The sequence below is a fragment of the Manis pentadactyla genome, chromosome 6 (genome assembly GCF_030020395.1).
Source record: "Manis pentadactyla isolate mManPen7 chromosome 6, mManPen7.hap1, whole genome shotgun sequence".
Classification (NCBI taxonomy): Eukaryota; Metazoa; Chordata; class Mammalia; order Pholidota; family Manidae; genus Manis; species Manis pentadactyla.
Genome location: NC_080024.1, coordinates 20,913,263 through 20,938,802, shown reverse-complemented (window position 1 = coordinate 20,938,802; position 25,540 = coordinate 20,913,263). Strand labels below are relative to the sequence as shown.

The window sequence follows — 25,540 nt, the reverse complement described above, 5'->3', positions numbered from 1 at the left end:
AGATCTAGGTTGAATTACAGGACAGATTCTTGGCTCCTCCTTCTTGATTCCTAAACCTAACATCCCTGATGCCCCTTTTATTGTCCTATTTACACACTTGTGCTAAGGTTCAGAGAAAAACACTGACTGGATCAAAGACTTTACTTCCTTCCATCTTTCACGATCACCCTGCAAACTTTTGATGCAAAGAAGAGACAAGCTCACATGTTTGAAGAGTGCCTAATTCAGTGTTTAGAACTAAGTTGCTTGAAAATCTGCATGGGAAATGCAAGTACTGCACAATTCTCTTTATTGCTCAAATGCTCTAGAAAGTACAATCCCTAGGGCTGTGCTGTGCCATTTGGAATGAAAATGAGCATCATATGAAAACTTGGGTGTATCTAAAGGTCAGTGGAATTTCAACCAGATGTTCTGCTTCCCCACCACAGACTTGGCAGTAGGAGTAGTTTATAAATTCCACTTGGGGGAAATAAGTGTAAATATTTTTAATAACATGTTTCCATTTCAACCTCGGCTCTGCTTTAAAGTTCAAAACACAGTCTCACATTCATTTTTTTTTCTAATGTATTCAACCAACATTTATTACCACAAGTAAAATATTTTAAAATATCTAAAATTGAACTTATCCCTGCTACCCTCCCCATACACCACCCCTTCCTCTTTCCTGAACCTGTATGTCCCTCTCTCTGAGTGTCCATCTCAGTGAACGACATTACCTGTGTCACCCAGTCCAGAAACCAGAAATGCGCTACAGGTTTCTTCCCCTGCCTCATCCCCTACGACCACTGTCATCAAATCCTAATGTATTAAATGAGAATTTGCCTGTCCAGACCCAAAGTTATGCTCTATTTCAGACTCTCACCTGGACAATCACAATAGTTTAGTAACTCGTATCCTCGCCTCTTATCTTGCACACCTGTCCACTCTCCCCCGCACTCTAGACAGAGTGAATGTTCAGAAATGTCAACATCATGTCACTTCCCTACTTGAACCTTTCCAGTGGCTCCCCATTTTAGAGATTAAAATCCAAACACCCAATTTAAGTACAAAACACCTTTCATAATCTGCCCCCAGCCCTTTCTCCAGCATTATCTTTCTACGCCTCCCACCCTGTTTGTAGCTACAAAACCTCCTCTTTGCTCAGCAACTGCAACAAAAATTAGCAAGATAGCTCCTGCTATTGGAGATTTTACAATCTCTTAAAACTGCTGAAGTATGTTAAAATATGTATGTAGTTAAATAGTATCATAAGGGAGGAACAGAGCTTTGAGGCTCAAAAGTTAAAGAAAGAACATTTGGGGGGTGGGGAAAATCAGTGTAACATTTATAACATTCTTCAAGTATAAATTTTGTAGATGGTTATAAAGAAAATTAGAGACATTTAAGACAGGAAAGAACATCATTCTGATCTTTTAAAATCCTCAGTCAAATTTTACAAGTCTTCTTATTCCCATTTGAAGAACTGAGAAGCCGTAGATGGTTTCATTAGAAGGAAGCTATCTTAGAGGGCAGTTACAGTGCCTGGGGCAGCCTCAGGCTGATTGCATAGGCGACCAGGAGAAGGAAGAAAACAGTGGATGTTTTAGATGAGTCATTTGGAAAGCATACAAACAGAAGACTGTGCAGTGTGTATAGCTCTTTTCTGGACAAGCCGCTATCATTGCTGACAGCATAAAATTTCCCCCTCCTATCAGTGAGTCTGATTGACCCCATTTCTTTCCAATCTATCAATTCCCGTTGATTTTCATTGACTGCTCTTTCCAACCTAGACCCTGCAGCTCATGAATTCTCTCTTACCAACTCCCATTTGCCTAGGGAAACCCCAAACCTTCATCAGCCTATGTGTCCGCCTCCTCCGAATACCAGCCCCAGGCTGCTGGAGACGTCCATACAGGCATTCAGTTGCAAAACAATAAACTCCAGGATTTCTCTCTGCCAGGCTTCAGTGCTACCCATCCAGACCTCAGGACCAGCGTGCACCATTTGCCTCTCCCCTCTGTTCTCAGCAGAGCACCCCATTCCTTCACAGCAAAGGGAGATAGCACTGTGTCAACTCCCCTCCTTGCCGACATCAAGAAACTTATGTGTCCTTATCTTCTTATCTAATCTTCCTTATCTTCATACCTTGGAAGAACTTTTTCTTTCTTGTTTAAAGGCAGATTCTGTTTAGGAAGTTCGGGGTGGGGCCTGACAGTATTCCTTTCTAACCGGCTCCCCCGTGATGCCCTGATGGCCTGGGATCATGGCGCTTCAATCAGCAAGCCCTAGAACCCTTTCCCTGCACGAGCCTCCAGAACATCCTCTTTCCAAACCTGCAATCTTTCCGTCATCATGAGTTCTTTCTTCTCAGCATATACATAGGTACAGCTCCCTGATCTTAAAAAAAAAAAAAAAAAAAAGAAGGCCTCAGAAGTTGACTGAATAAAGTCCAGCCCAGTAAGCTCCCTCTCTTGTCATTTAGCCCGACACTTCATCTTCTCTTCAAAGCAAGCCTTCTTCAATGCATAGCCTATATATTTTTCTACACATTTTTAAACTCACTTTAGTCCAGCTGCATCCCCATAATGACAAGGAAGTTGCTTTTGCCTGGACCACCCAGGACCTGCTACACACTAATAACTTCAGTGAATATATTCAACTCATTTTATTCACTATCCTGGAAGTATTTGACTCCTTTTTTTGAAACCTTCTTCTCCATTGACTGCCATTATATCATTGTACATCATGTCCATAATCATTCATTCACAGCCCCCTTCCCAGGGTTCCATTCCTCTACTCATGGCTCAAGTGTTAGTTCCTCAGGGGGTCCCTCAGTAGTAATGTTAGCATTATTTACTCTCTCTCTTCCTAAGAATTCCCTTTCATGGATTCAATCACCATTTATATCCTGAAAACTTTTAAAGTGATGCTTCCAATTCAAGTATCTCCCTTGATATCTCAACCCTTATATCCCATAACTTACCCATACTTCTCCACTTATCCTAGGCAAAGGCATTTGAAACTCAGTGTGTCTGGAACTACCTTCCCCCTAAGCTTGCCTGTCCTGTGTTACTTCTCTCAGTCACTGGTACCACCTGCTATCCGGGACATCAGCAAGAAATGTGGACATCTTATGTCCATCACCTTCCATACCACTCACACGTTCTATCCATTCCATTCCCTTTGGTCTCTCCCCCACATGTCCTCTCTTTTCCACTCCTCCTGCCCCCAGCTCAGTTCAGGCCTTGCCCAGTTCTCTCCTGCAGCAATTACTGCTCTTGCTCCCTCCAGCCTGGGCACCTCCCAGCCCCACGCCCGCACAGCAGCAGGAGCAATCTAGCTAAAGCTTAAATATGACTGTCCTCGTCAACCACTTCCCAATCCATCAGTGCCCCCAGAAGGCTTCAGCAGCAGGACCACTCGCCCCGGTGCAGGTTACCAGGTCTCCCAGCATCTTGGCTACTGCCCTTCCTTCTCTTCGGGCTTCAGCTCCCTGTATTCCACCTGGGACCCTAAGCTCTAGCTACATAGAATTGCTTACATTTTCCCATTGGACCATAACCTCCTCTCTGCTCATTCCCACCCCCCCCCACACTGCCACCCTGATTTTTCACCCAAATTGTTCCTATTCACCCCACAAGAGCCACTCGTATCTCCCAGGCGGTCTTCTTCTTCCTCAGTTTTGGTTAAGTGCCCTTCTACATTCTCCTATAAAATCCTATTTCTAACTATGTACTTGCCTCACTTCTGCTAGAGTATAAGCCCATTGAGAGCTGGAAATATGTCTTGTTATCACTGTATCTCCAGTGATTTGCATAGTCTCTGGCACACAGGAAGCCTTTCATTCCATCCACGCTTTTGAACAAATGAACAAATAAACTACCTTAATTATTGACATCTGTCCATTGGCAATTCCTGGGATGGCAGCAGGCTTGGGGATATCTTTAAGAGTGGTTGTATTTACACTTAAGGTAGACTACCCAGATCTCTCATCTCTCTACTCTCTCCACCTCTAAATGTTTCCTCTAAATTAAAGGAAAAATCATTTGCACAGGCAAAAATAAAATCAAGATTCCTAGACTCCCAGGGGAGTCAGGCCCTACTCTATAATTGTACTTTATTTATTTACTTGTCAGTGCATGAAACTATTTTCCTATTTTCAGAGTGCTTGAAGGCCTCTTCAGTAATATTTTTACCTTATAAAACTTCAATCATTTTCCAACCTGGAAATAATTGTTGCGTTGAAGGTCCATTTATATTTATGTTAAAAGACCAGGGTACCAATGCATGATCTGAATGATGGTACAAAATGTATTCTCAGAGACAAAATAGTAACTTTGAGTGTCTCAGCACATCAGCAATGCAGAAAAGTTTAGTTCTGGAGGTTGTTTATTCTGCAGCAATTCAAGCTTTAGCCAAACTGATTTTTTTCCTGGCTTAAATTGCATTGCGGACTTAAGGAAAGGAACATAAACAGTTGGAAAACTTTCAGCCTTTAAACAAAAATGCTTTAACTCGAGGGAATTCCCTTAATATTGCTTAAGATCTTTTTCTTCTTTTAAGAAATTCCCATTTCATGGGAGTTTAGAATATGAAGAGTCACACACAGGATCTGCTTCAAGCTCAAAAAAAAAACACAAAAAAACCTAACAACAATAATATTTTTTTAATATTAATTCTTTGTGTTTTGGGTATCACAGCCAAAGTATAGAATGGGAGCTGGGATGACAGAGCTCAGACAATGTTACTCATTTTCTGTCAATGCTATAATTCTTTCAGCACAACTAACGTACTATAATCCATACCAAGAGGACTTACCAGAAATACAAAATAATCTAGTGATTTCCAAAGGCTTCACTTCCCTTGTTCTCCAGTTTACTCCTTAATCTATGATTTCAACCAATTTCTTGTTAATATCTCCCATTCCTAGGCTCCTACCATCTCATGCCTGCCCAAATCTCAAAGCTGGAAAAGAGCTGACACTTACAGAGTACATACTCCATGCTAACTATTCTCAGTACTTTATGTGTATTGATTCATTCAATGATCCCAACAACCCTAAGCAGGTGGGTATTTCTGATTGTTCCCAGTTCACAGATGAGGGATAAATGACTTGCCCAAGGCCACATGGCTATTAATTGATGACTGTCTGCCTGGGGCCCTCTTCCACAGCCCTGCTCAGCTCAGTGGGGAAGAGCAATCCCATCAGTATCCCTGCAAACTGCAGTCACCATCCCCATCAGGACCTTCTCCCTGGTCAACTATTTAAGGCTTCCCCAGTCAGCTAACCTTTTCACTCTCCTCAGTGATTGCCTCAGCCCTTTCCTTTCTCATCTTCTCCCTTTACTCTCAGAAGATTAGCCCTTTTCTCCTGGAGAAAATAGAAATTATCAGACAGAAACTCCTTCGGCTTCCTACTGCCTATGACACTCGGGGAGGTTCCCAATCCCCCATTTAAAAACACAGAATTCCATGACATTTTGCTTCCTCAGGGACTCTGTTCTATCAATTATTCTCCCCCCACCCAACCTTTTTATATTCAACCTCTTTTTTTCATCCTCATTCTTTCCCACCAGCACTTAAACATATTTATGCCTCACCTTAAATATCCTCCCTCAACACTGGCCTCATGCAGCTGCTGACTGGGCTCTCTTTACATCTACCTCCCCTTAACTGCCCAGTCATTCTTCAGTCTTTCTCAGCCTGGCTTTTGCCTTCACAGCTCCACGGAAATTGCTCTTGTGGGTCAACAGTTAACTTCCCTCAGCCTATATGTCAGTTGCCACCTCTGTTGCCCTTGACACAGCTGTCACCCTTCCTACCAGAAATGTTTCCTTTCCTTTGCTTCTCTGACGCCACCTACTACTATTATTCTCTTCCTTCCTCTTTGGCAACTTCTTTTTAAGAATTGGCTCCAGCTCCTCTATGCGCTCCCTTAATGATGATGTGTCTTAGACCCTCTTTCTTCTTACATTACACCAAATGAATCAGGGAAACCTCGTTCATTCCCTGGGCTTCTATCATCATTCATTTGCCAGGGACTCCCCACTCTCAGTGCCCAGCTCAGCCAAGTCTGTGATGCTATTCATCTCCATTTAAATGATTCATATATATGTAAATTCAGAATTTCTAACCTTGACTGAATTCTCTTTCCCCAAATCCTGCTCCTTCACCCATATCCTTGCTTAAGTCAGGAACTTGAGGGACATCTTCTACTTTATTCCACACGTTCAGTCTACCACCAAATCATGTTGATTCTGTCACCTACACATTGCTCACATCCATTCACTTCTTTCCCTTCTCATGGCCACCACCCTAGTCTGGCCCATGATTTTCTTTGCCTGGACTAATGCAAAAGTTGACTAAATTGATCTACTTTCTGTAACATGACCCTCACCTCTGCTCCAACTCATCACCTACATTGAAATCAGTGTAATCTATTCAAAAAGTAACTGGTGAGGTCATGGTTTCAATTAAGTGTAATACAAACCCTAAATTCAGTTTTTTTAAACAATAAGAGCTAGCTAGCTACTACCTATGCCTCTACTTTTATCTATGGCCCACCTTCCAATGGCTGGCTGCTCCACGGTATCTCAAATGCTCCCCTATGCACCAAGCTTTTATTGCACACGGCAGACTTTCACATGTGGCTCCTCTGCCCCCCTCTCCCATTATCACCCATCACTTACTCAAGGCACCCCTCTCTGACTTCTTGACTAGCCTAAATCCCCTTAGTATGTGTACTCTTTATTTTATTTTTCATTACTTGTATCTCATTGTTTTTTATACTCAGGATCTTCTTTTGCCGCATCCATACAAGAAGGACATTTGTCTATCTGGTTGACATATTTTTAGACTAGAAATATTTCTACACTAGACCCTATGAAGTTTGCAGACTACTTTTTTTCTAATTTTGTCATCATTTCTGTGTCACAGTTATTACCTATCTACAGGCATTGTTAGATGGACATTAAAGAAAATGCTGCTTTGCTAATCTACCTATTGCACGTCTAGTAATACAGTGCAATGAAAATCATGGAAATGTCAGTGAGGCATCTTTGGTCATATTATCCAATAATGAGATGACCTGTCCAAAACTTTTTTTTTATTTGCAAGGCATTTTGTGTCTTTGAACACAGAGAATGAAAATGGAATGTTTTGCTTCATCTCCGCTATGAAATGTGTTGTGTGTGTATTATGTGTGCATGTGTGGTGATGCCCACTTTGTTGACAAGCGTACCCCTGTCTCATGTCCCTCTCCCCGAGTGAGGATGTGACACCCATTTCAGTGTGCTCACACAAGCACATTATTTTAAGAAAATGAAAATAGGTTTGTAATTTTTTCATCAATGAAATAGATTGCTTTCAAAGATGATACTAAATTACCTATCAGAAGTACAAAGGTTTTTTGCTTAAAGAAATTTTATTTTATAGATGAAAGCCAAATATGACTGAGTAATATAATCTTTGCTAACCTATTTCTATCCCAAAGATAAATATATACTATTTTCTTCCCTGTGATAATACTATTTTCTTTCCCGTGATAACCAACTTGTTTTTGGAAAGTAAGGTCATTAAAGCATCCAGAATGGTTCCAAATGCCAAGTTTTACACATGACTCTTTGATTCTCAAAGCTGTCATGTGGATAAAAATCACATTTATCAAAGAAACACAATAATGACAGCTCAGAGGCCAATGCTGAAACTTGAAAGTAATTGAACCATTTAACCACCATTTACTCGCTCAGAATTTCTCCTCAGGAATGACCCGTTGCTAAAAGCCTTTGTTCTCATAGCATGCTGAATTCATTGCCTTTTGGCTAACCTCTGTCTATTTTGAGGTATCTTCCCAAACTCAGGCTAGGCTATTTTCCTGGTTCCTAATGGTACGGTTTTTATCCAAGCCCTCCCTTACCCCGAAACAGTGACTTTCAACTTTTAGCCTGCATTAATATCACCTGGAATGTTTGTTAAAGCACAGATTGTTCGGCGCCATACACAGAGTTTCTGATTCACTGGGTGACTGGTAAGCCTGGATGATTTGCATTTTAAAGATATTCTCAGAGATGCTAATTCTGTTGATCAAGGGCCCTCACTTTGAGAATTCCTGCCCTAAAGATAGGAATACTAGGTGTGGAAAGGGACCTATCAAATACTGTAAAAATTAGTTCCCTTGTGGCCACTAGTAATACCTCTCTATCCTTTCATAATTCCCCTATGCTGGTGCTATCTGATAAAATATCATACAAACCACACGTGTGATTTAAAATTTTCTAATTTAACTTTAAATTTAAATAACTTTTCTAAAATTAAAATGTCTAAATTAGCCATGTTAGAAAAGTAAACAGAAAGAGAAGAAATCAATTGTAATACATTTTATTTAACCTACTGTATCCAAAATATTTTTACCCAACATGTAATCGATACAAAAATATAATGAGCAACCTTGTGTTCTATGTTTCTTACGTTCAAAGACATACTAAATCTTTGAATCCTGATGTTTAATTTTTACACTTAGAACACACCTCATTTTGGTCTAGCCACATTTCAGGGGCCCCATAGGCACACATGGCTCATGGTTATTGTAACAGACAGCACAGACACATAACTTCAGACTCAAGGACACAGGGATTGAGGGCTCGGCTTGATCTGCCCTTAGACTGGACTTCTATGCCTTGAACTGGATTACTTCAGTTCTAAGATGTGTCTGATTTTCAGAGGTATTACAAGTTAATAAAAGATTTTAAGGAAAAAACGAAACCATTACATCATTAAACATACACATTCACTTTAAAATGCATGCCAATATAAGAATTCTTTTTCTATTTGTATACATAGAATCAAATATAAATATATCACGATGCACGTGTTTTTCTCTTGCTGTTCTGTCCTATTCATCTCCTCCCCAAATAGCAGCCCCTTCCTCTAGCAAGGTAATCCATGTTAACAGCTTAGTATTTGTGCTTCTGTATTTTTCCTCGATCCTCATATAATCCTATATAAACATACATGCAGACATTAATCTACATTTATTTTATTAAAGTAAGATCACAGTAGACCCACTTCTCTGTATCATTCCTTTCTTATGCAATAATAACTTGTGAAAATCCCTGAAAGTTAGCTAATTCATTCTTTCTAACAGCCACAGAAATGTCCATGGAGTAGGGCACAATAGTTTATTCAATATTTCTGTAATTTGTGGGCATTTATAATTTATCCTGTTTTTTAAGCACCAAGAAAAATGCTTTTGAAAAACTCTAGATTTCTAGTTATATAGGTAGGCAGAGAGAGAGAGAGAGAGAGAGAGAGAGAGAGAGAGAGAGAGAGAGAGAGAGAGAGAGAGAATCATTGTCCACTCTATTATTTAGCTTTCAATCTCTTCATTACCTTTTAACTTAGACTTTCTCCCACCCTGTCTGGGCCCTTTCTTTCCAAAAAAGGGAACCAGCATCATTAGCAGTTCTAGCAAACCATTTTAAATCACCTTCCTAATGAGTCCCTTCACAGTCAACAACAAGTTCAGGCTGGTGTATCTGCCCCTAGCTCTCCCCAGTGATGCTGTCTCTATTCAGGCATCTTCTAAATCTGTCTGGTTTCCTGGTAAACAGTGAACAGCATGGGGAAAATCCACATAGAAAGGATTTTACTGTTGTATGCCCACTCGTTTTGCAAAAACTATTAGTTGATATTAGCAAGATTAATTTCTTCACTGATGTTTTAAAATGTTTCAAAGAAAAATTAGATTAGAAGCTAAAAACCTGGAACTTATAACCTACCCCAAATAGCATAGATTATAACTCCGGTAATAAAAATACTCAGAATGATAAACAGCAACAGCTAACACTTATTGAGTGTTAGGATGGCACAGGCACTGTTCTCATACTTTACATATGTGAATTTATTTGATTCTTCAGAACCTCCATGAGATAAGTACACGTATCATTTTACTAGTATTCCTGCTACATGGCTGAGGACACTGAGATCATACCTCCAGTAAATGTCAGAAGCAGAACTGAAATGTGGGCAGTGTGACTCCAGAGCCCTAATCTCACCTACAAATAAGTAAGGAGTATATTCCCTCACCTCCTCTCTCTCTCTGAATCTCAGTGCTCTCAGCTGTAAAATGGGTTCTTCCTCCCTTTAGGATTGCTGAGAAGAAATTCAAAAGTGATTTGAAAGCTCTAACAAGGGGAAGTGGCCTTGTCTCAATTTAGGAACTTTGGCTGACACTATTCCATCATTCAAAGCAAAAGCTAAGCAGCTAAGTATTTCATGTAACAGTAAACCAAGCCATTTTCTGATCACAGCTATCCTTCTGAAGGTGAGACTGGACATACATGACCAGTTAAAGCAGAATGTGAATGCACCAGATTCTCACAGCCTGCTGCTGATTGCCTGGGATTAGAAGAAGAACAGCCAACCTTTGCCTCTATTGTGTAACTTGACCACTTCCTTCCTCTCCCTGCTCCCGTCCTCAGGTTTTACTTAATTGCAGCACCACCCTATAAATCTTACCTACTTAGGGGCCAGAAAGCTCTCTGGCATTCTCACACTGAAACCTGTGTGAGAGCTCAGCAATATTGAATTTTCAAATAAAATGATTAACAGGCACCTCTAAGACAGCCTTAGAGAAACAATCCTTCTTGCCACCTTCTTGAAGCTTGCCACCTTCATCCAAGGAAGCTCTTTGTTCTTAGGTTTAATAAAATGGTTGGAAAGTAGCATGGAAATGAGTGACTAAAAGCATGCAGAGAGGCATTCCATATTCCAGTCTGGAAGCTTCCTTCAGCACCTAGAATCTCGTTACTGCTCTCTGTCCAGGCCTAACAACTCTATTGGAACATGTTACTGGAAAAGTTTCAGTCACTTTAACTGCAGTCAGTTCCAATTACTGATTTTTTAGAAACACTTTTCTCCAAGATTTTAACAGTTAGAAATGGGTACACCTGATCAGAAAGCCTATTTTCTTTTCCACAGCACAATAACATCTATCAGACTTCATGAAGCAGAGAATTAAAATCAGTTAGAAGGAAAAACATAAGACAATCCAATGCAACCCCAGACTGAGACCTATAAGCCCACTATTTGCTGAAACAATGATTTAGATGCCCTGCCAAATAAATATGGGATGTTTATGGCCTTACGCAATAGGAATCTGCCTCATTTATGCAGCAGGAAGATCATTTACAACCAATTTCTAAAGGACACCAAGCATCAATAATAAATTTTCAAATCAAGGCCAGAAATTACAATACTCAAAAGGGGACTATTAAGCGATATGAAGTTGTTGTCAGAAGGAGGATTTTCAGGGACGCCATATCAATTTATAATGCAGAAGGTCTATAAAGTGGTCATGACCCACCTGGCTTTCCTAGTCTCTGGGAAGGAGGAGGTGTCGCATAAAGAGAATCTGGGTCGACAAGCAACAAGGACAGGGCATCTCCTGCTGAGGGATCTCAGTGCCAGCCTGGCTGCCTTCCGAGAGGACCGCTAGCACCACAGTGCCTTCTCGGCCATAGCTGCTTCTTGGGAGCGATTCCTGCTTTGCAATTATGGAGAAGAGGTTGAATAAAGCTGCTGGAGGGGCCCACTTCTGAACCCCCCATAGGGATTTTGTAGCCAGGCCTCTTTTCCAATCATCCATTTCCCTATTCACCTACACACACACACAAACCAGGAATTTAAATATCCTAGACTTTCCCCTCTAATAAATCCCTCACCATTCCAGGTGATATTAACCCTGAGAGGAATGGAGGAAATGAAAAGCAGCTCTTACTCACAGAAACGTTGACTTCTGGGATGGAGCATGGAAAAGTGGCTGTGTATCCCAGCTGGGTCATTCACTAGCTGTGTGCTTTCTCTAAGTCACTGGAGACATTTCTATGTCGCATGCATTGTCTTTCTTATAAAACAAAGAAAATAGTAGCTCATGTGAGAAGGAAATAAGGTCAGGCACAAAAATTTTTTTAAAGAATTTAAAAAGTGCTAACTGAATTCAGTGCTGTCAGCTGGATCTAGATGTCGTCCAAGCTTCCTCCAAGGCTGGGGAATCAGGAACAGGCGAGTACACCATTATAACTGATACTGGAGTAAATAACAACACTCAGACTCTCCTCAAGGAAAGAAGTCAACCCGGGCTCAGAATATGAGGGCTGAAATGTAAGCTCTCCCACTGTTTAGTTTTCCATCCTTTATCAAATCCCTCAATGTATCTGAGCTTAAATCTCCTCACTTGTTCAATAGGATTTACGACAAGTACCTAACAGCGATATGGTGCATATGAAGTAAGAAAACATATCTGAACATGTTCTGTAAACTCTAAAGAATTTTTCCCACTCTGGGTCTAGGCCCTTGACTACACCGTCTTGTTTATTTTCTTCATAGCACAGAATGACTTGAAATGTCCCACTAGAATGCCAACTCCCTGAAAGCAGAAACTCAGCCTTATTAACAGCTACATTGCCCATGCTTGAGTGGTCTTGTTCTGAGTATTCAGTATTTCACCTGATTGCTAGACAAGCATGGTGGCTTGGAAATAAGCCTAAGAAACTATCTGAAGCACTTCAAGTTTGCCCCCATGGATCCCTCTCCCCACCCATCTTAGCATATGAAATGAACAACCTCCTTCCTAGGAGGGGGAATCCTCTGCGTTCGGAGAAAGCCCATCATTCCCTAGCAGATAGGGAAGTAGCCTGTTCATGTCCCAGCATCCCTTGTACCTAGGGTGCAGGCGCTTGACTAGACTCTGTCCCCAGAGTTACCTGCTCAGACTTTGAACTGTAAGCTAGTAATTTCAAGAAGCAAAGGACCACACAGTCTTTATTCTGACAAGGCTAATAAGAGAGGCAGCTGTGCTGATGATTCTAGAAGCAGCATCCAGAGTCCTACATTGGGGATATTGAGGGAGCAAGCTACTATATTTGCACTAAGGTGTGTCTTCACTGGGTCTGACCTGTGACGTTATTTTAGCCCTAGATCTTGATTGTATTACTCCAAGCTTGGTTTTTTGGGCTACTCTGGATATTCTCTAAATGCAACTTCCCTTACAATAAGTGTCTCTTCTACTTAAATTATCCAGGATTGGTTTTTTTGCTACACTAACAGGACCCTCCTCTTCTCCAAACATCCGGTATCTCCATCAGACTGTATACCATGCTGGTCCCCTAAAAGACTCCAACTACGCTGTCCTCCTAGAAATCACCTCCCTTCTCCAGACCTTTTCCTTCCCCTTCCCCCAAATCAAATTGCACATTTCCTGGGGACTTTTCCCTTAAGAGCTTACTTTCTATAAAGGATAATCTGATCAATTAATTCAAGCCAATAGGTTAATCACTGACACTAATTTAATATTACCCTAGCATCTTAGCAGATACTTCTAATGCCTCAAAGCAAAGGGAAAAGAATGCACTTTTACCATCTCACGGTGGCAGAGCCTGTGACGGTTCTACCCTTTGTCTGCAATCTCAAAGGTCCTGATCATCAAGTCACATCTTATCTAGTCAACCATGGGTGCTCTGTGGATGAATCAAGTAGTGACACTGGTACAGTTTATTGAATCAATATCTTTACTTTGTGATCATACATGTGCACACTCACACAGACACACAGACCTACTTAAAATACTTCCATTGTTTTCCATTGCTTTTTGAATAAGGAGTAAATCCTTACTTGTAAGTAAGCCACTCCTTACTCCACTCACCATTCTAAACCTATTGGCTTTTTCAATTCCCTCAATGGGTGATACATACCCTTCCTCTCTCTGCACACATACACACACACACCCCAAGTCTTTCCATAGACCCATAGGTCAAATTCTCTCTGTTTTGCAACCTTCCACAGCTCTGATCCTCTCCTTCAAAGCATTTACTTCAGGTTCTATATTTGTGCCTGCCTGTAACCAATGTGTTGTTTAACATTGTAAGCAAACATGTATGTAGGAGGTGTGATCAGAATAGCTATAGACTTACTTTTCCATACAGTTTCAATGAATCCTTTTATAAGGGCATTTTCAAGGCTTACAGGGCAAGAAAACTTTAGGGGCCAAGCAAATCTTCTCAGTTCTTACAACCACAAATATGAAAGAATCCCTTCTATTTTCTCCTGGTTTCTTAGATTATTGAAGCCAAAGGAGATCATTCCAATTGCTTTTTCTCTGATCATTAGATATTTGTTTCACATGTCTCATGGGCTACCTCTGCAAGGTTAAGGAGATGGGACGGGAAAAAACCTTCCTGCAAAGTTAGAACCACAGTTAACCCATTCCTGCAAAGACAGAGCCCCAGGACCCAGGTACTTCTTACCAGAGAGTTCTGCTTTTATATATTGTATCCATTACTCCTCCTTATAAGATCTCTTTTGACTAATTTCTGTTGTGGAAAAAAATGTCTGCAAACCAGTTTTTATTTTATAGGTGTGCAAAATAAGCACTTAGAGAAGTACAGAATAATAGGGAAAATTATGTTTCATGGACATTTTTTTTCATGTATGAGTATTCCTAGTCTGCTCCCTCCCTGCTCCATCTCCCAGTAAAGATTTGAACTGCATTTCCAATTTTATTGCATTTTCAAAAATATGAATCTTTTCTGAGACTAGACCATATGGGTCCCCATTCATATTTGATTGTGCTTGCCCAAGGTCACGTAGGTAATCACAGAACCACAACTTGAACCAGGCCTCCTGGGTCACAGTCCACTTTCATTCTGCTTCATACTCAGCCTCCTTCAAATACTAGCAGGAACTTCACTGCTGCCCAAGGAAAACCGAAGCCTCGCTGCCCCAGCAACTTCTCCATATGGGAAATTTCTTTAGTTTTTAGATAAATTACTCCTGCAGACTATGTGGATACACAATATTTTTAAAAATGGATATACACAATACAAAATAAATAGATTTTTATCAGAAAAACAGTCTCACTTATTTTTAGCCAAATTCCTTACCTCAGTATGCATTCTCAATACTAAAACCAAGAGGACTTCTAATTTCTGATCAAGTTCTTGGCATGAAGTAAGCACTAAAAAAATTAGTGCTATGCTTTTCCATTAATTAACAAATATTTCTATACCTGCATTACTCGGGCTAGGTCTGCTGTGTATGGAAAGCCTGATATACAAGCTCAGAAAGTAATTCTGCTTCCAATATATAACTAGCTAGTTCATATTACTTCATTAGTTAAACGTGCAATGAGGTTTTGGTTTGTTTATTTTTCCTGCACAGTATGAGGCCTGGACCATAAGGACTGATAAATATCCAGTCCTATTTTTAAGGAGCTGTTGGTTTCAGTCCTATCTGACAGAGGAGACCTTCTATGTTCTTAAAGATCTCTAAGAACAATCTCACCACCCTCTTGTAACTGCCGCACTCAATTTGCGGTTCTCCAAGCAATTCGTGTGTGTGTTGTGTGTTTCCAGTTTCTTGAGATTCAATATATCTTCATTTCCTCTTATTGTAGGCATCAAAAAAAGAAGAGTTGATCACCATTCTTCACATAATAAGCCTTATTTACCTGAGAATTATTGAGTTATTCCTGTCTTCTCTTTCTAGGTTAAATAATACTAATCCCCTTAACTTTTCTCCCAGGTCCTTTTTGTCCACCCCCCGTTTAGTCATTTTTCACTGTTCCCCACCAGAGTCTCTCCAAATCTGCATAAAATATGTTGCTTTTGCCACTGAATTCACTCTTTAAGTGACTTCTTCTTTCATATAACCCATGACACAAGGAAAACGGCCCCCAAGTACAGGGAAGATAATAGAAGGATGGATTTCTTATGTAAGGAACTCATGTAGGGCATTCACATCCTCAAAGCAAATTTACATTCACTTGCTCCACTATTAGGGAGGAAGGGCCCAAACCCGGACAGTTTCTAAATCATGCCAACCTTTATGCTTGACAATTATCTAAATTGCTTTTAAGCAGATAAGATTATTAACAACAAACATAAGGCTTGCTTTACTTACACCTAAAGTTCTCAGAGGGTGCTAATAAAATCACTGATAATGAAATCGAACTGGAGTTTCCGATCCTGTACAAACCTCGGGCCACCAGGGAGACCATCGTGGTTGCTATGGTATTTACAGGCAGCAGCTTCGGTCCATCCTAGCAAAGTGCAAAGGATCTCTCTTAGCATTCTGTCAATCAATATAGATTCATATTTCCTGAGGTGAGAGTGCAGCAAATTCTAAATGACTCTTCAGAAATGCTGTACGGAGGCTGGTCCAATAAATACTGATCATAGGCTGGTACTGGCATATGCAGAAAGGGGCAGATACAAAAACCAGAGCTCTAGTAAAATATCTCTTCAGAACTTGCACACAATGACTGGTCAGAAATCTTTTTTACTAAGATGTTTCTCTGCCTTTTAGTCTTCCTGTGACCTTTAGATGAACCTGCTCCCTGTGAGCCAGCAGCATACCTCTGTACACATATGTAGACACACACACACACAATTAGGATTCTTCTGACAAATTTCCAAATCCTCTAAAAAAATTGGGGAAATTTTTACTGGCTAATATTCTGCCTATTTCAGGGACTTGTTTGTTTTAGAATCACTATTTAGGGAAAATAATTTCTTTCCCCACCTAGGAAAGTTAAAAGTGTGTAATTGGGTGAAAAGCCTTAGTTGGAATCCCAGAGGTAGATAGAGAAACTACCGTTCTCTGGGGTGGCTCTGGGAAAACAGGCAGTAGATGTCATTATTCAGTTCAGTTTCTGAAGCTAGTTTGGCTCTGGGCAGACCCTGGCTGGCCTAGAACTGGCTGGTCTGAGAGACGTCTGTCAACAACAGTTGGGGGAGAACCAGCTTACAACCAGAAAAGGTCTCCCTGCTGAGCTCTCCATAGACTCCCTCAGCTCTGGATCCAGAACAAATTCATGATTCAGTACGGAATTTTCCCAGGGAGGGGTAGTCCCAAAGAGAGTTCAGTCTATCAAGTAATGACTTAAATCCTAAAAGTTATGGAATTGTAATGAATATGGTGATCCTTAAATAACAGCATTCAGGAATGCCAGGAACTTACAACCACAGCAGCATAACAAGAAGCACCCTCCTGGGTGAAACTAGACAGTCCACCATGCGCAGGTGCATGCACTAGTGTTTGTCCCCCCGAGCGAAGGAAATGCCTAGGTACACAAAGGTCGATGGTAAGTGTAGGCACAAGTGAGGTCCAGGAGCTCTACAACACTGCACGATTAAAGCCACAGCACATTAAATAGTTTTGTGTTGATAAATACACATTGTAACTTCATAGCTACCATTTTTACAAGAACAGGATTGCAATTACAAAGTGGAACTACAATTCGCCTCTGATTTCATTTATTTGGTGGTAAGGATAGTCTCGTAAATTCCTATCAAGTGGTAAGAAAGTGAAAGTAGGGCACTGATACTGATGTATGTTGCCTTGTTACTCTGGAGTGGTTATGGCGAATGGCCAGTAATGCTGGATTAATAAATCACTACTAGACACAACTCGGTGCTCTCTCTGTTTATCCAAACATGTACTTCAAAGATTTAAACCAAATTGTTTCAAAGAACCAGCCACTTGCACTACCCCAGTATAATCCATTGCAAACCTTGGGAAGCAATTTTTATTCCATTTGAATTTGAGAAATAATATCACCATTACTGAACACTGGCATCTGTACATGGGGTGAGTTAAAGGAAAAAAAGAGAGAGAGAGAGAAAAAAAGGGAAAGAGGAGAAAGACAAGAAGTTAAAAACTGAGACTGGTGAATTTTAAAAACATTCATCTATAATGAGCAGATGACATTTTCAGTAAAGCTTTCTGAATCTCAAGAAGTAAAATTTCTGCTGAATTTCAAAAGCCAACCATTTGGGTCATTCTTTAAAAAAGAAAGAAAGAAAAGAAAGATAGCCAGCAGATTAAAGGAACTCCATTTATAAAAATCAAATGAACCTCTAACAAAGCTTGTTTGGGACACGAATAAATCATCTGGACATGAATTATTCATTGTTATCAAGAAACAAGCTAGGGATTCCAGGAACTGGGTTTGGGGAGGCGCAAAAACCAGGCAGCGAGCAAGCTCATTGTCTCATACGCACCACAGGAAGAAAGAAGATGGGCTGTGGGGTACTGCCATCTGATGCAGACCATGACAGAACCCTAGTTGAGGTTCAGGGGACACTTAGGCAGACTTTTCACCCCAGAGCATAAAACATATAGACTTTAACCCATAGAACCTTATTTTAGAAAACTGCATGTATTTGGTAACAAACAATAGATTTTCTTGAGCATTGGATTTTTTTTTTTAATGCATGATACACACGAGGAATTTAAGCTCTGTGCAAAAGACACTAGGGATGGAAAGTTTGAGTTTAAAGAAGAGGGCTAGAAAAGTCATTAATGATAAGTTTGTTAAGAGCAGTCTAACCCACTCATTCATGGCTTTGGGGATTGGAATTTTTTATTAGGGTGGGGGAAGGCAGAAAGAAAAGGGCCTTTCAGATTTAATCAACTAATCAATGCATGTGTGTGTTCCAGGTCCAAACTGCTTTGCAGGAACTACAATAATTCCGGCTGGCATTGAAGTAAAAGTGGATGAATGTAACATCTGTCACTGTCACAACGGGGACTGGTGGAAGCCTGCTCAATGTTCAAAACGTGAATGCCAAGGCAAGCAGACTGTGTAGAATAATTTCCAACTGATGACGAGTTCTCAGGAGAGGATGTTATGGCTTCTACACTGCACACGTTTAAAACGAGACAAAACAAACAAACAAACTCCTGCCAGCTACAACAGGGTCACCAGCAAAACCTTTTAGGATTGACAAAAGTGAATATTTTACTAAGAGGAAATTTCTCTCTTTCTCTCTTGCTATATAAAATACATATAGTATATAGCTATAAAAAAAAACGCTTTTGTAATTATCCACGCTTGATGGTGACTTGAAGACTGGATTTCCAGGACAAAAAGAAAGAAACAGCCTTTTGTAGGCTTCTTCTCTGGTGGTACCTCTTACCCTGCCAGCTCACTGTCCACTGATTTACTTCATTTTTACTCTTCTGTACATCGTACATGGCATTTTTCTCTTGTAGTATTTTGTTCTCATATTTAGAGCCTAAGGGGCCAGATTTGACTGCAGAGTGAAGTTTTGAGTAGTGCCAGACAAGCTTTGCTACAGGAATATCAGAGGCAAGGACCCTTCCTGACCACAGAGACACAAAAGCACCCAACCAATGGCTCCCCTCCAGTGAATCAAGCCCCGTGGGCTCAGGAAAGAAAGATATATACATCCAACCAGACCCACTGGCGGGCGGGGTAGGGAACTGGTGCTTGGTGCATTGTGGCGGCTCACAGTCTGATTCTTACAAACCACACATTTCATATGCAAAACTCTGAAACTGCCAATCAAAAACTAAAATGTGAAGAAGGCCATGAGCCTCACTAGAGAACCCAAAGGGAGACAGGAATTCAAAATTGTACCATGAATCACGAGACTTTCTCATGATGCTGAATTTGAGTTCAGCTTATAACTAAACACATTCTAAACCCACTCTGTCACCTGGCACTCTAAATACCAGAAGCAGGGTGAGTTAGCCCCACTGTGAATCTGAATCCTTCTGAACACTTCTGGCTTCTGAGTTCAGATTTGGCTACAGCCAGTAGTACGTACACAGGCAGTTTTTCCGGTTCAGGACTGTGTTTGCCATGCTATGGTAACGACCGCTCAAGCCCTATGTCTAAGACACAGATTCAGGACACTCTTTCCACCTCAAGTGCTGATTTTAATTAAAGATTAGGGTAGAGTGAGTCTTGCACAATACAATTCCACCTGTTGAACATTTTTTTAAATGTATATATTAGATACTGAACAATTACAGTGAACCTTCGAAGAGTCTCAAGGTTGCCCTGGTAATGCTGCTAGTATCGTAACAGAAAACAGAAATCACACAGGGTATCTGATGCCACCTCGATTTCAAGTGCAAATTTAGCAATTCTGAAGCCACATGGCATGCTTAGTTGCTTACTCCATGCTCCTGTCTCAAAAACCCTGGCGCAGATCTGGTAGGGTCCTTGAGGAAATTTGGAGGTTGTCTTCATTATCAGTGCTCTTTCTTTTCTGCCACCCTGCCCTGGGCTTTGTCCTAGTTCCTGTGGAGTGTCACATTCTAGAAAAGGGTCCCTAAGCCTTAGCACTGTTGACAATTAATTGTTGTGGGGGGCTGTCCTGTGCATTTTGTTTAGTAGCATCCTTGGCCTCTATCCACTAAATGCCCAGAGAAATACCCCAGTTGTAATAACAGTATGTCTCCAGACATTGCCAAATGTCCCAGAAGGTCAGGGAAGGTGATAAACTTCACCTGGTTGAGAACCAGTGGCCTAGAACAATCAGTATAGCATGGTCTCTGCTAGGGGGACAGACCAGGCAAGCTCTGGCTGGGCCTGTAGCTTTATTAAGCCTCTGAGCTCTTTGGAACATGCACACAATCAGCCGCTCCCAAGGGGAGAGGGCAGCCACCCCAGGAAGTGATGCTTCTATGCCATAGGTCCCCCTTCAGGACACATATTTCTTTAGTCTCATCAGCTGGGTTTTCATTTAAATTGTCAGCCTCTCTTCCCTGGAAGCACCTCCTGTCATCCAGAAAGAGTTGTCATTTCCAAAATTAACGTGTTGATGAGTTGGACCTGAATCATCTCATGCACACTGTGCTTGTGTCACGATACAAAGAGCCATGCCAGCGCCGTCCGCGGAGGAGCATTCAGATGCCTTCCTTTAGAACACCAATTTGCAGCAAGCCTGGTGCCGTTCAGTTGCCGCCATGGATACATCGTATAGACAGTCATGAATCATTCATGAACAATTCTGCATGATTTATTCCTGCACTCCGACGTAAAGGCATTCCATACTTCAGCTTGTGTCTAGACAGAGATGTATTATAAAGTTTTCTTTGCCCTGAGGTTGCCTGTTGCCAGCTTCAAATATCCACACTCTTGGGAAGAAATAATAATAAATGACAGGAATAAGGTTTGAAACCCAGAAAATATCATTAATAGAGCCATGTGGCATAGTACCCTATCTATTATTAAGGAGTTACTATGTCATTTTCAGAAAACAGAGAGAGTGCAACTGGGAAGCCCGGTGCAGAAATTCTGCATCAAAATCTTGACACAGTGACAGTCAAACAAGCATGTACTAGAAGGGAGTACATATCCATCAAGAAGCTCTCTTCAGAGCGTTTGTAGAATGAAGGCTGCTCCATGGCCTCTGCTATCAGCCAGAGAGGAATTTTTTTATTGTTGTTGTTTTTTTTCTTTTCAGTTTCACTTTAAGCTGTTTCTTTTACAACTTTGTAACACTGACATTTTCCCCCCTTCAGGGAGAGATGAACCTATACTGTGACAGAATTTCTCATAAACCAATAAACATTTTACAACTTCCTTCTACCCAGGTCATTGAGAAATTCTTTCCAAACTCTGAACAACAGAGTTCCAGCCTCATCCGTTGTTGTTGCTGGGTTTTTTTTTTCTTTTGAAGCCTTTCTTTGCAACCGCACTGACACTTCTGTCCTCCTATCTTCCTCCGCCTTTAGTTCTTGGCTTTAATTACAACTGTGTTTAAATAAGCGATCAACATCCTCTTTGTCAGCTGATGCCTGTTATAAGAGATCGAGTTTTTCAAATCTTTGAAAAATGGTGTGCCTGAAAACTAGTGAGAAAAAGAAAGAAAGAAGAAAAAACCTAAACACTAAATTGTAAAAAGGGAATTCTAGCAACAATATTTGATGTGTAAAAGACTATATTATTAAAAAAATTATTTTGTTAAATATAAAGTGTGTTACCAGCAAACATTGTTTGTGGTATATTTTCCTTCCTAAATGTCCCCTTCTCATGACCCTCAGTAATTGATGACTAATCTTTGGTGACTTCTGTCATCTGAAAGTACAGGTGTCATTAGAGCTGTATTCAATTATAAGCATAAGATTCAGCATATGCCTGTGTACATTTTCCATAATATAAGGCAAGGCTGGCTTGGGAAACAGAAAGCTCAAAAAAAACAGCAGTGTGAATATAAGTGATAGGCAAAATGTTTTCCTGACCCCACATCCATACACAATACTCATGATAATCTATAGTTATGTTTTGCTCTGTGGCAGGTCCTGTACACTGAACTCCTAGTACCTTGTCCAATCCCCACAGCACACCCACAAGGAAGGACTTCCATTATCTCTGCTTTGTTGTTGAGGAAACCAGATTACAAAGAGGTTAAATGATTTGCCCAAGGTCAAAGGTTAATAATACCAAAGTTTCAAACATACACAAACTTCACGAAAATAGTATAAGGACACCTCTATTCACCAATTGCTCAGACTCAACAGTTATCAAGATTTGCGTGAAGCTTCATCTATTCTTTTCCCTTGAGTATTTTAAATCAAATATTAAGCATCATATGATTTCAGCCCTACTCTTACAATAGCCATCACCTTTAAAAAAAAGAGATAGTTTCTTACCAAACCAGGTATGTTCTATCACCAAAGCCTAAGAAAATAAATAATTTTTTAGTATCATTTAAACAGCCAGTCCATATTCAAATTTCTTAGATTTTCTCAAATGGTGGGGAGGTGGTATTTGCCTTATCCGAATCGTCCATAATAATATTGCATTTAGTTCTTATGCCTTTTAAGTCTGAACTAGGGATTTGAACCACGTCAGTCTGCATTTGTTGTTATTAGAGGTTCTGTACTGGGAAAATTACTGCTTTAAAACTCCGTGTTAAACTCCATTCAGAGCCCGAGCAGCGGGCAAGAGACTGTCTACCAAGTGACGTCTGAGGGGCAACCAAGAGCCCCAGGGCAAGAACCACTGTGGACAACCACACCCAGAGAGTGCTGCCTGCCGTGCGTGGGTGTGAGCTCTCCTCGGGGACTAAGAGCGAACTGCTTCCTTCTCCTGAGGACGCACACACTGCCTGATACAGAGGGATACTGAACAATGTTTGATAAATTGCCATCATCTTCTGCATTTTTGGAGGAAGGAGGAAGAAAAAAGTCAACCACTCAGAAAAGGCCAGCATGGAGTCCCCACACGTGTCCCCTCTGCACTAACATTGCTTAAAACAAGATGCGACTTTCTTGCTTCTCCATTTCCCATGTGTCCAATTCTCGGCTCCCTGTGTCCCTTGTAAACAACTGTTTACAGTTCACTTCTGGTTCAAGCTTCACAAAGGGGTCCCTTCAAAGCAGCAGAGAGAAAGCTATGAACTGTGACAGTCCTGGGTTTGTTGTTCTGGGAGGGCTTGTGTTGGACTATTACTCTTTTAAGAAGAGGTAACTTCATGATTTTGAAAAGCAAATGCTCTCTGAACCAGCAAACTCACCTATACTTTCTTACCATATTTGTAAAGGATTTATACCTGAGATTGGGGTGGCAGTCTTATCAGGGGGCCTCAAACCATAATGTCTGGTGTGAAAATATGATATTCCCCGGCCAATCTTTTATATCTAGAAGGCTTAGGGTTCTTTTGATGAATAAGACACAGCCAGTGCCATGGTGCCTTTCATAGAATAGGACTTAAATGAACTGAGTTAAATGAACTGAGTTAAAGGAATTTCTTTCATTTAATTCTAAAGACTCAATGTTTTATATTCCAAATATTGTCAGTTGTGGTAATGACTTGATGGCTTCCTTTTAACTTTTGAAAGTCTTGAACTCATAGTTCTTTTAAGCCTACACTGCAATTACAATCTAGCTTTGAGTAGAGGCACTTTTAAAAGCTAGACTTCTTAGAATTGAGTTTTAAAGCCCTCTGAATGAACAGGTATGTGAGGTGCGTTGGGTGGGAACGAATGTGGATATAAAGTTCAGCTACTATTTCTTGAGTTCCTTCCATGCGTCAGACACCATATGGGCTACTTTACATGAGACGATGATTTACTTTCATTAGTTCAACCATCTTCATAACCACCGTGAAATTATGAACTGGTGTTGCATTTTGCAGACTGGAACACTGAGATTCAGAGAGGTTTTGTGATTTTCTCAGGCTCATATAATTATAAAGAGGAAAAACCAGCTTTTAAATCAGGGGGTTGTAAGGTTTAAGCAGAATGTTACCCAAAAAAGAGCTGAGAATAAAGCTGGGCATCTAGGAAGAGCCTATTATGTGTCAGTTATACCTATTAGGACTGGTAGTATCATAGGAGGCTTCTCATGAATAAGGTAACCTGGTTTGGGGCCTTGTAGCTTGGACACAAGTTGGGCATGTATTTAAGGGATGGTATTATAACATAGAAAAAAAATGGATTGTTCAGAGTATGACAAGTCACAGAGGAATAAAAATCAAGCTGCCACGGAACCTAAAATCATTGCAGTGACAAGGAGATATATTTAAAAACCTCAGTGTGAGGTTGGGAGAGGGAGGGATACAGCGAGAGATATATCCAAGAAGGAGACCTAGTTGTCAGTCCCAGGGACATCATGCTACGAAAATTGGATTTATTTTTCTACAGTTCATTTATTGATACTGTAGATTAATTAATAAAAAAAGAAGGTGATGTGGCCATATTGTGTCTTAGAACAACAGTTCCGACAGCAGGGTGCAGGATGGATTGGGGTATAGGGAGAAAGAGGTGGGAACATTAATGAGAGAAAATTATAAGAGTCCAGGAAAGACAAATGAGGGTCCGATCCTGCGGTGGTGAGGCTTCAACAGGCTGATTGGAATAATAGGACTCCATGGAGTATCAGATGAGAATTCAAGAATTAATAATAGTCCGCATCTCTAGTTCGGGTGATAAGAAGGATACTGACACTAATAACTACCCAAAATGTGAAACCCATGCTTTTTTGTGGGGACAGCACATAACCTCATTTTAGGACTTTATGGAGAAAATGCCGGAAATGTCGGGCATTTAGGATCAACCTGTGATTGCTAGTCTCCAGGTCAGCCCACCCCGCTTCTATTTTCCCAGACTACTTTCACCTTGCCTCGGGTAACTGCCATTTGAACAGCCAAAGTTCTCCAAGGGTTACATGTCTTTTCACAGTGTACCTGAGATGGAAATCAAGGGTTAGAATGGCAAGAATCACAGAATTCTTCACTAGCTTGTGGTAAATATGAATGTCACACCATAGTGAAACAAAATGTATGTGCCTTTTGTGATACAAACTGCTCATACACTTCCAACACCTTTCTCTGCCATGGCCACTTCAGAATATGAAAATGTCGCTTTCATTTTCATATTGTTGCTCATTAGGGTTCTAGGAATGCAAAAAAAGGGATGATTTAACCATCCACTGTGGCCTTCTCTGTTTTTTTTCCCCCATAACACATAGAATTAAATGGCAAATTAGGTCCCGGAAGCGCTTTTCAATTTGAGATTTCCAAGGTTGTCCAACCTGTGTGCATTACATTTTTCTTTGCCTTTGTTTGTTTGTTTGTTTGTTTTGGTTTTATTCCCTTCTTAATTAATCACAACATTGGGTCAGCCAGACCCATTAACTGCATTTCTCATTTAGACCTTTCAGAGATGCAGTTGCAGATGGAATTTAATTTGTTGACCCATGATCGATTGTAATTAATAGCATCTCTTTAATCTTGTTGAAAGGTCT

At 40.6% G+C, this 25,540-nt stretch overlaps 1 protein-coding gene across 1 annotated transcript in view; it reads left to right on the top strand.

The window, feature by feature from the left end:
• The window catches only part of VWC2L (von Willebrand factor C domain containing 2 like), a 148,287-nt gene extending 129,524 nt beyond the window's left edge, over window positions 1-18,763 (top strand). The window contains exon 4 of the mRNA XM_057504352.1: window positions 18,475-18,763. Coding sequence (XP_057360335.1) covers window positions 18,475-18,623 — 149 coding nt within the window. The 3' untranslated portion in view covers window positions 18,624-18,763. The remainder of the gene's footprint in view (window positions 1-18,474) is intronic.
• Window positions 18,764-25,540: the final 6,777 nt, after the last annotated feature.